The sequence below is a fragment of the Dermochelys coriacea genome, chromosome 12, assembly GCF_009764565.3.
Source record: "Dermochelys coriacea isolate rDerCor1 chromosome 12, rDerCor1.pri.v4, whole genome shotgun sequence".
Lineage (NCBI taxonomy): Eukaryota > Metazoa > Chordata > Testudines > Dermochelyidae > Dermochelys > Dermochelys coriacea.
This window is the reverse complement of record NC_050079.1, coordinates 33,511,041-33,525,984: the sequence shown is the minus strand read 5'-3', so window position 1 is coordinate 33,525,984 and position 14,944 is coordinate 33,511,041. Positions and strand designations below refer to the sequence as shown.

At 41.3% G+C, this 14,944-nt stretch overlaps 1 protein-coding gene across 8 annotated transcripts in view; it reads right to left on the bottom strand.

Moving 5' to 3' along the window:
- LOC119841077 (c-Maf inducing protein) overlaps positions 1-14,944 on the bottom strand; it is a 183,503-nt gene that overhangs the window by 27,656 nt on the left and 140,903 nt on the right. For 4 of the 8 annotated variants that reach the window (XM_043495263.1, XM_038368076.2, XM_038368075.2 and 1 more), the window contains 7 exons: positions 12,931-13,092; positions 11,619-11,660; positions 8,267-8,329; positions 7,185-7,265; positions 4,597-4,742; positions 3,918-4,022; positions 2,305-2,658 (listed from right to left, as the gene is read on the bottom strand). In XM_043495263.1, coding sequence (XP_043351198.1) covers positions 2,305-2,658; positions 3,918-4,022; positions 4,597-4,742; positions 7,185-7,265; positions 8,267-8,329; positions 11,619-11,660; positions 12,931-13,092 — 953 coding nt within the window. The remainder of the gene's footprint in view (positions 1-2,304; positions 2,659-3,917; positions 4,023-4,596; positions 4,743-7,184; positions 7,266-8,266; positions 8,330-11,618; positions 11,661-12,930; positions 13,093-14,944) is intronic. The other 4 variants (XM_043495265.1, XM_043495264.1, XM_038368078.2 and 1 more) reach the window with 1 other exon arrangement.

Below are 14,944 nucleotides of genomic sequence, written 5' to 3'. Positions count from 1 at the left end.
CACATTAAATGGATTAAAAGATGGCTCACTGATAAGTCCAAAAATGTAATTGTAAATAGGGAATCATCACTGATCGAGTATGTTTCTAGTGGGGCCCCATAAGGATCAGTTCTTGGCTCTATACCATTTAATGGTCTGGAAGAAAACAAAATCATCACTGGTAAAGTTTGCAGATGACATAAAAATTGGGGGATTGGTACATAATGATGAGGACTGGTCCCTGATACAGAGCAATCTGGATCACTTGGTAAGGTGGGCACAAGCAAACAAAATGCCTTTTAATATGGCTAAATGTAAATCTGGGAACTAAGTATGTAGGCCATACATACAGGATGGGGGACTCTATTGTGGGAAGTAGTGACTCTGAAAAGGATTTGGGGGTAGTGGTGGATAATCAGCTGAACATGAGCTCCCAGTGCAACACTCTGGCCAAAAGGGCTAATGTGATCCTTGGATGAATAAACAGGGGAATCTTGAGTAGGAGTAGAGAGGTTATTTTACCTCTGTATTTGGCACTGGTGCAACAGCTGCTGTAATAGTGTCCAGTTCTGGTGTCCACAATTCAAGAAGTACGTTGATAAGTTGGGAGAGGGGTCAGAAAAGAGTCACAAGAATGATTAAAGGATTAGAAAACATGCCTTACAGTGATAAACTAGGTTTCAGAGTAGCAGCCGTGTTAGTCTGTATTCGCAAAAAGAAAAGGAGTACTTGTGGCACCTTAGAGACTAACAAATTTATTAGAGCATAAGCTTTCGTGAGCTGTAGCTCACAAAAGCTTATGCTCTAATAAATGTGTTAGTCTCTAAGGTGCCACAAGTGATAAACTAAAGAGACTGAGCTCCTTTGAGTCTAACAGAGAGAAGGTAATGGGTGACCTGATTATTTTCTATAAGTATCTACAGGGGGAACAAATATTTGATAATCAGCTCTTCAATGACTGGAAGTGAGAGCTAGACAAATTCAGACTAGAAATAAAGTGCAAATTTTAAACAGTGAAGGTAATTAACCACTGGAATAATTTACCACGGGTCATGGTGAATTCTCCATCACTCCAATTTTAAAATCAAGATTGGATGTTTTTCTAAAAGATCTGCTCTTGGAATTATTTTCGGAAAGTTCACTGGTTTGTTATACGAGAGGTTTAGGCTAGTGATCACAATGGTCCCTTCTGGCCTTGGAATCCATGAATTACACTGTAACTCAGAAGTAGAATTGAGCGTAAAACCCAGGAATCCTGACATTCAGTCCCTTTGGGTTCACACAGCCTGTTTGAATACATGTTCCACTAATTTTTTTAGATTAGGTTTTTAGGTTTCAGAGTAGCAGCCGTGTTAGTCTGTATTCGCAAAAAAAAAAAGGAGACTAACAAATTTATTTGAGCATAAGCTTTCGTGAACTACAGCTCACTTCATCGGATCTTTAGCTCATGAAAACTTATGCTCAAATAAATTTGTTAGTCTCTAAGGTGCCACAAGTACTCCTTTTCTTTTTGATAATCTAAATTTCCACCCCAAAAAATTAGTGCTGAAAATCCTTTTAGTATCAATCCCTCTTGAAAGTATACTTGCTCCAGTGAAACCTATCCAAAAGACTAGCCTGATTAGGCAACTTCATGTCTCAGAGACCTTGTCTAATTATCCCGAAGTGTATGGAATTCAATTCTAATTCATCTTTATCACAAGCATTCTGTAATGGTTTCTTGAGCAGTCATTTATTTATCTGGGTTTCATTGTACCATGTGAACTGCCTAATCAACAGAGTAGCTTGTCAGGGAGGGAAGTCTGAACCACCAACAAAACCCAGCATAATGAGTTGCAAAACATTAAGGGCACAATCCTGTAAAGAGCTGAGTTCCTACTGAGGGACACTTGAGCTCACTCAACTCCCACTGAGGCCAATGGGTGCTGTGGTGCTTATCACAATACAGGGTCTTGGCCTAAAACAGGAGTTTGTCTCTTAAAGCTAGTTCCATCCCCTGGAATTTGTGTTCAATAATCCTAAAGTGGTCCACAGGGGTGAAATGGGAATGTTTTGTGGGTAATAAATGACCAATAGCTGCCAGCAGCAATATCCTGTCTCAATGTACAAATAAGCTTTCCATTTTCATCCTCCGAATACTATTTTTAGAATTTATTGGCAGCACCAGATGCCTCTTTCAGACACTGGACTTCAGTGCTCGCTTTAGATTTACAACCCTGTCTTATCTTGCCGGCTGCACACAGATGTTGGAGGAGACAGACCTCTGGGAAAAGCCCCCTAACTGCTCAGACGACAACGTATGAAAGGCTGTAAAAAGTCACTCACAGCATTTTGAGTATTTCCACGTAGCAGCCAAGAATCCTGTCTGCCTGGGCACTCAGCTCGATGCTCATGGTGCTACAGGTGGGGCTGACCATCAGGCAGTCAATCAAGTTGGGCTCACTATCATTGCCGACATTGGCCGTCATCTTCTGGTTAGCTGTGTTGTTACGCTCCACTTCCACGTGGATCTCGTTCGATGTGACAATGACTGATTTGAGGCGAGATTCGCTTAAGGTGGCCTCTTGAGAGACCAGGTCAGGACTTGTGTGGAGAAGCCGGAGGGGTAAGTTAGACTTTCGGTCACATTGCTGTTGGCAGCCGTTGCGAATTTCCTTCAGGCTTGGAGAATTGTCTCGACTGCATTTTAAAGAGAAACTTATAACGTTAGTAGCCAAGCATAACAGACATAACATGGGGAAGACAGTGGGGCTGAGAAGCCAAGTTCTGTTGCAACTGCCCGCTGTATTTTACCCCCGCCCATTTGATTACGATTCTCCTTTTTATTTGTATTACAAAACTTGATGAAAACTATTAAAGCCCCAGAAGGACCATTCCACAGGCCCTTATACTGCGAGGATTTGTACTTTCCATCAGTCTGACTGCTGTGCCAGCTCGACATAAAAGTACGGGGAATGCTGCACTCCCACCCAAGTTACACGAAGCTGACGTTAAATTCATGCACAAGTGCGCAACTAAATATAGTACATGTCCAGACTCTGGTCTGCAGTCCTCTAGTTAGAAAACTTTGCTGGCTACTAGACAGCCAGCACACATGGGGAAAATCAGATACGCATAAACGAGTAGGAAACAAAAACAGAAAGAACCCTTGATGTTGACTGAAAAAACGTAAAAGTACGTCAGTACCCTGACACCAGTCCCATTTTAACATTGATCTTGTGGTAGCACTGGAATCTGACCAATTAAACGTCTCATAACAACAGACTGCGGTTGAAAACCAACCCAGGTACGGAGCTAAATTTATACTATGATTTACATGTGGCCTCCTCTCAGATATCTAAACCACTTTAGAAATCATTGGTCTCCTGGCTATTAGTATAGCTCACTGTGTGGTGGAAGACATTCACTGTGCATCGGAGTTAAGGAATTTCAACTAGCTCGTCATTCCAGGTCATGAGCTGTCCCAGTGTCATGAATACACAGCCCCAGATTGAAAGGGGCCTTTGTGCAGATGCCTGGCAAGCCTTTTTACCTTGTGCATCTCTACAGAACCTAGTCACAGCTGCAGGCCTCCCCTACAAGGGGATAGACAGAAGGTGCAAAGGAAGATGAGCGCTATAAGGTGTTGAGCTTCACCATCATGAAAAATGTTGAGGCCTGCACACCCCCTTTCTACACTGGGAACTTGTGAGAAACCTCATCTCTGTATTATCTATCTCACAGTGAGTGGATTACATCAAGGGGGCCTAGTCATGGGAATCAAGGGTACTCAGCTCTCACAGGACATGCTCAGTTTCTCACAAGATATTTGGGAACAAATACAACAGGGTAAGGGCTCAACACACCCGATTCTGTTTACACACACACACACACACACACACACACACACACCGGTGTTTGTAAATGAGCAGAACATAGTTTGGAAAAGTCAGACTGACCTGTTGATAAATTCCTCATAACAAGAATAAATGGCTGCTAAGCAGACAGCTACAAGATTCGGCAGGACCCTGGGATGGGGGCATTGTCCAGTGGGACCATGCATGCTGAAAAATAAAACAGAAACAATGGGGGTGGGAGGAAGTAATCGAAAGGCGACATTACTGTAATGAAGGTGTCTCTAGGTGACAACATTTTTAGGTAAAGAGGGGTCCCAGAACAGGGGACAGAGATTCGGGGAAGTTCAGTGAGATTGATTTAACCCCAGAAATTCCCACTGAATATGACTGCATTGAGAACTGGATTAAGCTGCTCCTGAGTTTATTTACTGTAGCACAGTTGTAGCCCAGTTGAAGAAAAACTACCATGAAGGTTCACAAATAGCTGTGCACTAGATAAGAGTTCTCACTTAAGGGCCTGATCCAAAGCCCACTGAAATCAGTAGGAGTCTTCCCATGGGCTTCAACTGGCATAGGACCAGGCCCTCAGTGGGAAAATTTGTGCTGATGAACCTCTAGTTTTTCCTGGTGCTTGCTAGCATCAACAGTGTTTTAACAAACATTGGCCACTCCATGGTTATCCACAAGGAAAATTATATTTTTTCCTGTCTTTCATCTCAGCCACAAAGAGGAATATGTTCACAGGGTTGGAGAATATTCCATAGAATTAACTGTAACTAACCTATGAATGAACTTCTTCACCACCTCCATGCCAGCATTCAGTTCATTCAGAGCCAGAATATACTCCTGAGTAAACAGCCTCAACCGAGGGCACTTCCCAAAATCCTGTCCAAAAAGGAGACACTCAGTGAAGCCGCTGAAACATGCCTGCAATGTATGTTAAAACTGTGTGTTTTCAACAGAGATCAGCCCAGGGACATTTGAATTCATTTCATCACTATGCTGACATCTTCAAGAGAACAGCAGATACCACTGTTCATTGACCATATATACAGATAAATAATAAAAATGATGCCATATTTTCAAATTCTGTCGCCCAAGATACACCTTTGAAATATGTGTGTACATGCAAAAGATGACCTTCCATGTAAAAATGTAGCACTTATACATGAGTTTCAATTTGCACATGCATGGCCCTCTTTTTGCACTCTCAAGTGCAATTTTTTCGAGCCACAGTATATCTTTTAGGAAGACAACCAGTCTTGAGATAAATACTGAGTGCTGGAGAGTGTCCTAGGTAAATTGTTACTGTGGTTAATTACTCCAGTTGCAATAGTTTAGTATGCAAATAGTCAGTTAAGTGTGTAATTGTCAGGACTTTTCAAGCAAATAATCACATTCAGTCTTAAAAATTCAAGCCCTCTGTTTTATAAACTGGTCCAAAGGGGAAAGCTTTGAAAGGTATGGTCTGATGCAATTTGGAGAGGGAAAGCGTGCCCAAAGACAGATGCTGATTTGGAAACCTTTGCAAACCACCCCCAGATTCACCGTGTATCACAGTATGTCTGGAATTCCATTCTCTGGCTCCAGTCACATTAGTAAAAACATGACAGCTCATCTCCCAGTGATGGCACCACAACCCCTTGATAAAATTAGTTGTCTTATGTACATAAAATTATTCAACGTACTCTCTAGCATTGCTATAAACCTACCAAAACCAGAGTACTCAGCTAGGAGCTATCCACAGATTTCTCTGTTCAATACGTTAGGCCAGCTTAATGGATTCGTTTAGCCTAATGTCCACATTAACTGGGGAAAAAAAGCAAAGCAAACCCAAAACTGCTTACATGCAAACACAGTCTGATCTAGCAAAGAGCCGAGTGTCTCCTGGAAGTCAATCGGTGTTGAGGTTGTCCAGCACTCAGTATATAACAGGATTGGGCCCACTGCCTTGCAATCACAGGCAGACACAAAATGCTGTGGAGAACACCACAACCAGCAGCTCTTATATAGTACTTTTCACCCATAGATTTCAAAATGCTTTACAAAAGAAGAGGTGTATCATTTTACAGGGGGAAACTGAGGCACAGATCTTGAAGCAACTTGTCAAAGTCCATAGAGCACATTAACGGCAAAGCCAGTAATAGAGTCTAGGTTTCTTGACTCCCAGACCAGTATTCACTGGATTTCTAAGTGGCTTGCTAGTGTCATGAAATTAACACTGGGCTCTTTGCTTCTCTTCCCCAAGGTAACGTTTTTATATACACACATACGCAGTCTAAAGAGACTATTCAGAGTATAATTCCCCAGAGAGCAGTAAAGTGCCCAAATCCACTCCCATTAATATTTAACACAGTAAATTCTTCAATTACACACAGTGGTAAAAAGGCATGTTGAGTTCCAATCTGAAAATGCTAAGTATGGTAAATAGGAGCAATTCTCTTAAGCTAACCAAATACAAGCAGCACACTGTGCATTTAGATTTTATTTGAGACCCCACGAGAGCACTGGGTTTTATTTATTTATTTTTGGTGGTGATAGTATTATTATTTTTAATGGTCTGGAATCCAAGAACAACATGTACAGAATATTTTATTGAAGGTAACGGCATATTCAAAAATGACATGTCTGGAGAGAGCGGGCGTAGAACCAAGAATACAGCCTTTTGGCCATGTTGGGTTTGTTAGTTAGTTCTGAAAACTCTAGGAGTTAAAAAAGTTGTATAAATAAGAAAGATGAAATGTTTACTTGGGATGTACGTTGTGACCCAGAAAGGCTGTGGATGTCATCTATAATTATAACAATGAAAACAAACCCTTTGTGCAGTTATAAAAGCATGAAACCCATTCCAGGGATCATAGCAAACTGCAGCTTTGTGCAATAAAATCTGCTTATGCAAAGTAAAAACTGTACTAGCAGCACTCGTACCCTTCAAAGAGCTCATAAAAGCACTTTCTTGTTCCGGAACAAGACAGGCAGTCCTTAGTGTTGCTGGGAGGTGATAACCAGCTACTGGGCTCCATCCGAGATGGCTGCACTTCCTGGTATTAATTTACATGCCTCGTAATAATTACATACAAATAAAAATGAGAGGTCAACATTTTCAGGCTTGGGGGTAGGATTTTCAAAAGCACCTAAGTGAGGTTAGTGTCTATCTAGCTTAGATGCTTTTGAAAATCTCAGTCTGAGTGCCCAAAGTAAGCACCTTAGATGTAGTGCATGGCTACACTGCGCAAGGGTACACACATATAGTGACCAGGCATCATGATGATGGGCGCATTATAGACAAGAAATATAGCCAGTTCATACATAAGGGGTCACAGTGACAGCTCTCCTAACCAACCAAATACATACAACATCGACTTTTACCATGTTGTGTTTGAGGATTCTCTGTACCACTGGTGTGAACACTTCTATGACAACCATGGACCGAGGGCGTTCTCTGCAGTGCTGCAATGAGAAACCATAAATACATATGGAGCCTGGAGGAGCCCTAGCCTTTACCAAATCACTATATAAAACCTGAAACTACAACATTCATCAATAGTATATTTAGGTCTGTTCTACACTACAGACCCATACCAGTATATTGTAACTATGTTGCTCAGGGGTATGAAAAATCCAGACACCCTGAGCAATATGGTTATACTGACCTAACCCCCACCATGTAGACAGCACTATGCTGGCAGGAGAACTTCTCCCATGGACATACCTATCGCCTCTTGGGGAGGTGGATTAATTAAGTTAACTGGAGAGCTGTCTTCCGTCAGCTTACACCGTCTTCATTAAAGCACTACTGCACTAATGCAGCATTTTAAGTGTAGACTTGCCCTTAGTCACCAGGAGCCAATTTGGGATTTTAGATGCACATGCCCTTGAGGACAGGCACTGGCCCTACAGGTAGTTAATAACAATGTGTGAATGATTTTGATAAGTTTCTGAATCTGCCAATCTGATAGTCTTTCCTTACAAGTGAATTATCCGGTAATCAAGGGGATAGCATGGAAAGTATATATCCAACTTTCAGCTATTAGACTTTAAATTGAAATGTCAATCAGTTTAGAGAGGAAAATTAAAATTATAGCAGCTTTTTCAAATTCGAAGATCTTGGGATCTCAAGTCCAGAATCCTAGTAACATATACACAACCTTGCAGGAAGAGAACAGTGTAGTGTATGCCCCACATTATGATCCATCAGAACGCGCTGGTTCCAGTGGCACTTACGCTAGCAATGGGACATACAATGAGACATAGCGGTGTGTCAGAGTTTGAGAATTATATTCCTGACACGCAATACTATTTTACAATCTGGCCCATTAAGAACAGGGATCTTGCTGGCCATCAACCAAACATAGAAACCAACTGGGGGATCAGTTCAAGAGGTTAAGAAAAACAAAAACAAAACAAAAAAACATCAATGAGGCTTCAGACAACGAATCTGTTCTTAGTACCTTGCAGAAGAATTCACAGAGGTCAGGTGGAGGGTGATTGTTTTCCAGCAAAGGTGCAATTGCCTTGAAAATAAAAAAAGTTAGCATACTTCAATTTGACTTCATCACACAGGATAGCCCTAATAAAAGAATGTGAGTGAGTATATTTTAAAATTCTTTAAAACAGAGACCTGGATAAGAAGGTGACTGTAAATTTAGTCTAATGCAGTGTTGTTGCAGCAGCATTGGTCCCAGGATATTAGAGAGAGACAAGTGGGTGAAGCAATATCTTTTACAATAAAACACAACATGGTAAGTATCGACATTATAGATACTACCTTTTCCACCTTGTCTCTAAGTTTAATTGGATCCTCTCAGGATTAAGTTACATATTTAGGATTTTAGGGGGTTTTGTTCTGTTTTTTGGAACAAAATCTACCACCAGTAGAAATGTGATTTGTTTTTTCTCAAGTGTTAATAAGGAAACTAGGGTTTGTTTTATTTTTAAATTATGGGCCTAAATTCATCCTTGTTATAAGCCCATTGGGCAAATTTTGCTTTCAGTTACGCCAGTGTAAAATCAAAAGTAACACCACTGAAGACAACAGGTTACTCCAGATTTTACACCAGGGTGAATGAGAGCAGAATTGGATTCACAGATTTCAGAGGTATTACATTAGGTATTACATAGGCTGACCTATGATTACAGTGGCAGTGCCACTTTATTTAAAAAAAGAAAAGGAGTTCTTGTGGAACCTTAGAGACTAACAAATTTAAGGGTTCTAAAATATACTTAAACACACACACGTTATGTCTTTCACGTTATAATGAGCTCATGCTCAGACATTACCACCCAGTACAAAACAGGCCCCGCTTGCGGGGAATGACTGATTTCCTTTCATTTTACCAAGATCACCACAATGACACTACTGTTTTTGTGGAACTACACTCTATAAAAAACATGAGTCTAACTTTCCAAGAGTTCAGGTCAGCCTTTCTTTCTCCATCACTAAGCAACTTGATATGGTTATGTACTGTAAATATATTACAAGTCATACCTGCCACTGTGAGTGTAACGAAATTATGTTGCCGCTGTCTCCTTTGTAAATTAGAAAGCAGTACTAGAACAATGCATTCTCTGTACATGATGATGCCTTTAGGCTTTTTCAATCTTGGGATAAGGGATTCCCAGTACCAGTTTAAAAAGTAAAACTCTTCAACAGAGCAGCTAGGGCATTTGTGTATTAAACTTCTGAACGACAGGCATTCTACCTGGATGGCATTTGGGGGTTTTGCTAATGCAGCCTGTTTGGTTTTATTCTTTTTTTAATCTTCCCACAGGAGTTCAGTTCAAATTAGCCCATCAAAATCACCATGAATCACAACACCCACTCAGCCATAGGAGAAGATTATCATGAACTTCTGGAATGAAAACCAAGCACATCTGCAAAGAGCTGCCTTTACATAACAGTGGAGCAGCTAAAGCTGGCTATTGTGCAATTCCCCTCCCTACAGCTGTTTATTTCTTCACTGGTCATGGCCCTATAGCAATATATTCTTACTACAGTACAATAAAAATGGTGCACTCTTGCTGTAATATTCAGCGGAACTATAATATCCTTGCTACATATTCACAGTTAACTACATTAAGGACTCTACCTGAATTTATCTTTATAATAATTTGCTATAGCATCCATCCTCCTCCATCCCTCTGATAAATTGTATTGCAAAGTCACGGTGAGGGTTTTATGCCTGCCTGTTGACAGAGAGGTTATCAGATAACAGCAGTTGAAGATGAAATTGCTGTTTGGTGGCTTGCATCAAAAATAAGCTTTGTCATCTCAGTCCAGTCCCTAGTGCACAGATGTCCACTTCACAAAGAGACAACCAGAATCGGCAGTCTCAGAGAGGCTGAGATCTGACTGGGCCATGGAGTTTCTCCAGTCAGTGATCTCTCTGGAACAAGGACAGTGTGGGGAAGCCTGCATTCCTCTGCTCAACCTATGCCTGGCCTGTGGATAAAGAGAGAGCTTTGCTCTGCAGGGCTGCCCATGTTACCTTTCACCAGAACTAAATTCACATACATTCCACACAGACCCCCACTCCACCCAAAAGGAATGGAACTAAACCAGGCAGAGAAATGGTTTGTTACTCTCCAGCAATTTGGAATGAGAATCAGGCTGTTACCTAAATCTAGGGCAAGGCACATGGCTTTATCTAAATCACTGAGGCCACAAATATTTACAACAACAACAACAACTACAACTACTAAGCAAATAAATAACAAGAATAATGCAAGGCTGCTGCTATATTTGCAAGGGGCTTTTAAAACTATTTCTGTTAATGACTGAGGCACAATCTTCAGAATTGGATAAAAGCCAGAATAGTTGGGTTTTTTTATTTTATTTTTTTTCCCCTCCCCCAAATAACAATCATCACTGACTGGCAACATAAAGTCTGAATTAACCTTAGCACTGAAGTAAAATGAAATCCATAGTGGACTTCAGAGCAAAGAGACTGCCACTTTAGAAACTTATCATAATGACTTATACCAGCTAAAGTGGAATCCTGAGCAGGAGATGAGTGCAATTCACACCTAGCAGCAGCGACATTTTATGTCATGTCGTTTTGCAGGAAGATTCATGGATGGACATAATATGATCAGGTGGTGGTGAAGTACTAGATTAGATTACTAAGAAAATCTCCTAGAAATCGCCAGCAACTGAAATTAAATCACAGTGATTGGGAAGCAATTTTTACCTCTGATAAATTGTTAACATTTTATATTTGGTTGCATGGGGAGGAAGGCTACCTTTTGCTTCACTTATTTATATATCCAAATAAATGCACTGTAGTTAATCAGAGAAAACTGAAGAAAGCATTTTCAAATCCACTTGTGTACATGGGTAAAAGCATACGCACACATTCCCACATTTACAAGGGCAAACACAAGATCACACACCTTCCACAGTCTAGCCTGAGTGTGCACAAAAGCACAACAGCACACTAGCCCCTGAGAAAACCATGGCACCCACAGGTTGCGAGGGGCCAAATTTGGCAGGTGCAGATGTTAACATTTGCAGTGTGTAACCATGCAGTGAGACAATTCATTCTAAAAATTTCTACAGAGTTTTATACACATTAATCAGGGATCTTTTATTGTTATTTATACCAAACAGGAAAAAGGGGACAACAGAAATGTGAAAAAGTGAATGGGTTAAACGGGTGTGACTCTGCACCCACGGAAGTCAATGGTAAAGCTACCACTCATGTCCATGGGTCAGGAGCAAGCACTATAGAAGCCAAAATTAGGGCAAAATGAAACTATCAGAAACACAGAGTGATCCCCAAAACTTGACATAAGGATACTCACCACAATAATGCTCTCATGGTCTTGAGTGGTTAAGTTGGTGTTCTGAAAAGGTTAAAAAGAAGAAATCAATGAGCTAACCTTATTTTGAAACTGACACGGTCAATGCACACACCTCAGCCAATGCAAATGAACAAGGACAAGGGTCCAATTCTGCAATCACTGACTAACAGGAATAAAATCAGGCTCTATTAAAACCATTCCTTTAATGCAGGTTAGATACATCATCTACTATCAGGGACCATGCTCACTTCGATTTCTCAAAAAGGGGTGCTCAGCACCTACAGGATCATGACCCCTGGATTTACAGCCAGGAAGTTTCAGCTAAATGTTGATGTTCCCTGAGATACCAATTAATGGGAAGACTGAACTAATGGGAGGTATTTCTTAAAAAATGCTTTCTAAATTTCATGCTTTCAATTCCACAGACTGAGTTAATAAAAGGTTTTCCTTGCCACTCTCTGCCATGGCTGGAGGACTAACTGTAGCAGTTTGCCTGTAATTCCTGCCTACTAACATGGAGCCAAATATACCCCCAGCATATATCATGTAGCAGCTCTTAAGTCAACTGAGCTGCATCAATTTACTCCAGTACAGTATTTCCCTATGTTCTCTGCGTTCCACAAGGCGCTATGAGGTTACAATAACGCCGCAATCTTAGTGCACCAAAGGAAAAGCAGCTTTTTTCTGCTCATCACAGATGTACACAAAAATGCAACCTGCCCTTCACACCCTTTACCCAACAGATACAAAATTCTGATATGCATCACATTTAATTTTTGTAGTGGAACTGAAACAACCAGAGAACAGGTGCTAAAAGTAAGAAGCAAACCCATTTCAAAGTGAGCAACAGATTAAATACAGCACCAAATGCTACCAAATGGTATCAAACCTGCACAGAAGTGGACCATCTATTTGACACAGATACGGGGAAGGCTAAAACCTTTGATATCTCCATTTGAAATTGCAATAAGAAAAGAGCTGCTTATTAGACGTATCAGTGTTCACATCCCACTGATCCGTTGTGAAAATGATATAGTCTATTACATACATATAGAGCCCAGCTACGAACCCAATGAAGTCAATGGGAGTTTTGCCATTAACTTCAATGGGCTATGGATCAGACCCATAATGAATGAGTTATCAATTACGAACACCTAGGTAGTGGGCCACTGAAATCAAAAGGAATTACAGTGCATATTCGAGGGCAGACTTTTGAACCTGAATTACAAAGTTTGAGATGGGGACAGGTTGTTAAGTGTTTGTTTTTTTCCAAAGAGAAAGCAACAAGATGAGAACATCCTCATGATCTTACCTCCGAGAGCAGCTTTGAGACAATCTCCAGTGGTGCTTGGTGGATGGAATCATCCTGTAGTGGAGAGTTTAGCGCCATGTCCACCAGTGTCCTAATTTCCTTCAAAACAACCTCCCAACGGCTTGGGTTACTAAGCACTTTCTTGTACTTATAAATCTTTTTCTGCAAGAAAATATAAACAACCATATAGATACCATTGTGAGACTGTCATGATAAGGAAACTGCAAAAAAAAAAGAGACACTTCCCTAAATCTTTTTTTAAAACTTCTTCACATTTTCATCTTTTTCTTTGATGTGGGTTTTTTGTTGTTGTTGTTGTTTTTGTTTTTTAAAGGAAAATGCAGTGCTCAAGGTCTTTCAAGAGGGAAAAACAACCTCCATGTGTATAAATTTGTGGGTTCATAATTCCATGGAAGAAATGGGTTATGGCAGCCACATTTTTGCTTTGGTTTCAGATAGGGTTGCCAATTTTCTAATCACATAAAACCGAACACCCCTGCCCCACCCCTTCTCCAAGGCCCATCGCCTGCTTGCTCCATCCCCGCTCCTTCTGTTGCTTGCTCTTGACCACCCTCACTCACTTTAATTAGGCTGGGGCAGGGAATTGAGGTACGGGGGTGGAGATAGGGCTCTGGGCTGGGGGATGCAGGCTCTGGGCTGGGGATGAGGGGTTTGGGGTGCAGGAGAGGGCTCTGGGTTGGGGGTGTGGAAGGGGGCTCTGGGGTGGGGCCAGAAATGAAGGGTTTGAGGTGCAGGAGTGAGCTCAGGGCTGAGGCAAGGGGGTGGGGTCTGGGGTCCCAGCGGCATTTACCATGGCTCCCAGAAAGTGACCGCCATGTCCCTGCAGCCCCTAGGTGTATGAGCGTCCAGGGAGGCTCTGCATGCTGCCTTCACACCCTCAGATGCTGCCCCCCGCAGCTCCCAGCCAATGGGAGATGTGGAGCCGGCACTCGGGGCGGAAGCAGTGCGCAGAGCCTCCCTGGCTGCCCACGTGCCTGAGGGCCTCAAGGACCTCGTGGCCGCTTCAGGGAGCTGTACAGAGCTAGGGCAGGCAGGAAGCCTCTCTTAGCCCTGGGTCGCCACTGCGCTGCAAACTAGACTTCTAACGGCCTGGCTGGCGTTGCCAACCAGAGCTGCCAGCGTCCCCTTCCAACTGGGCATTCTGGTTAAAAACCAGATGCCTGGCAACCCTAGTTTCAGAAGATGAACTATCTGTCACTGAAGTATGCCTCAAACCGTCCGTATCTTGCAAGCCACTTCTTGAAGCCCAGTGGAAGATAACAGCAATTGTACCCTTTTCAGAGCCAAATGTCCTTTTGAAAGTAAATAATTGATTTAATTGCTAGGAATAGTAAAAAAAAAACAAACACGCTTTTGCTCTACATATGATTTTTTTTCCTCCATAGTCAAATGATGAATTATGATTCTAGAAAAATCTCAGCGTTCTTCATTCAGAACTAGAGTTGGTCAGAAAAACTTTGCCGGAACCATTTTTCCATTGGAGACTATACTCCAGTTGAAGTCTAAACACTTTGCAAAAACGTGTAAATTTCTTTTTGGAGGGGGGGAAAAAAAAGGGAGAAAAAGTTCCAGCAATGTCTAAACATCCTGTTTCAGTATTTTTAGAACAGATTCATTTTTCCTTTTGAAATTACTTTCCGTTTTAAATATTTTTATGACAGAATATAAAAAAGTAAAAATTGAAAGAAAGCATTTCAATATTGTCAAAATGAACCTTTTTCATCAACTCAAATTGAGAATTTTTCTGAAACTTTCTTTTGCAGAGAATTTCAAAATTTTGGAGGTTTCATTCCTAATGAAAACAAAATTTCAACAATCTTGAAATCCTCATAACATGGCATTTCCATTCTCTGGCCCGGTCTAGTTAATACCTTAATCAGTGGATGGTCCCTGTGGACTTTTATATTGTTCCTGGTAATCTCCACTCACTTCCAAATCTACTACACACACACACCCCAGCTAGATCAGCAGAGGATTAACTCTTGCCTTCTGA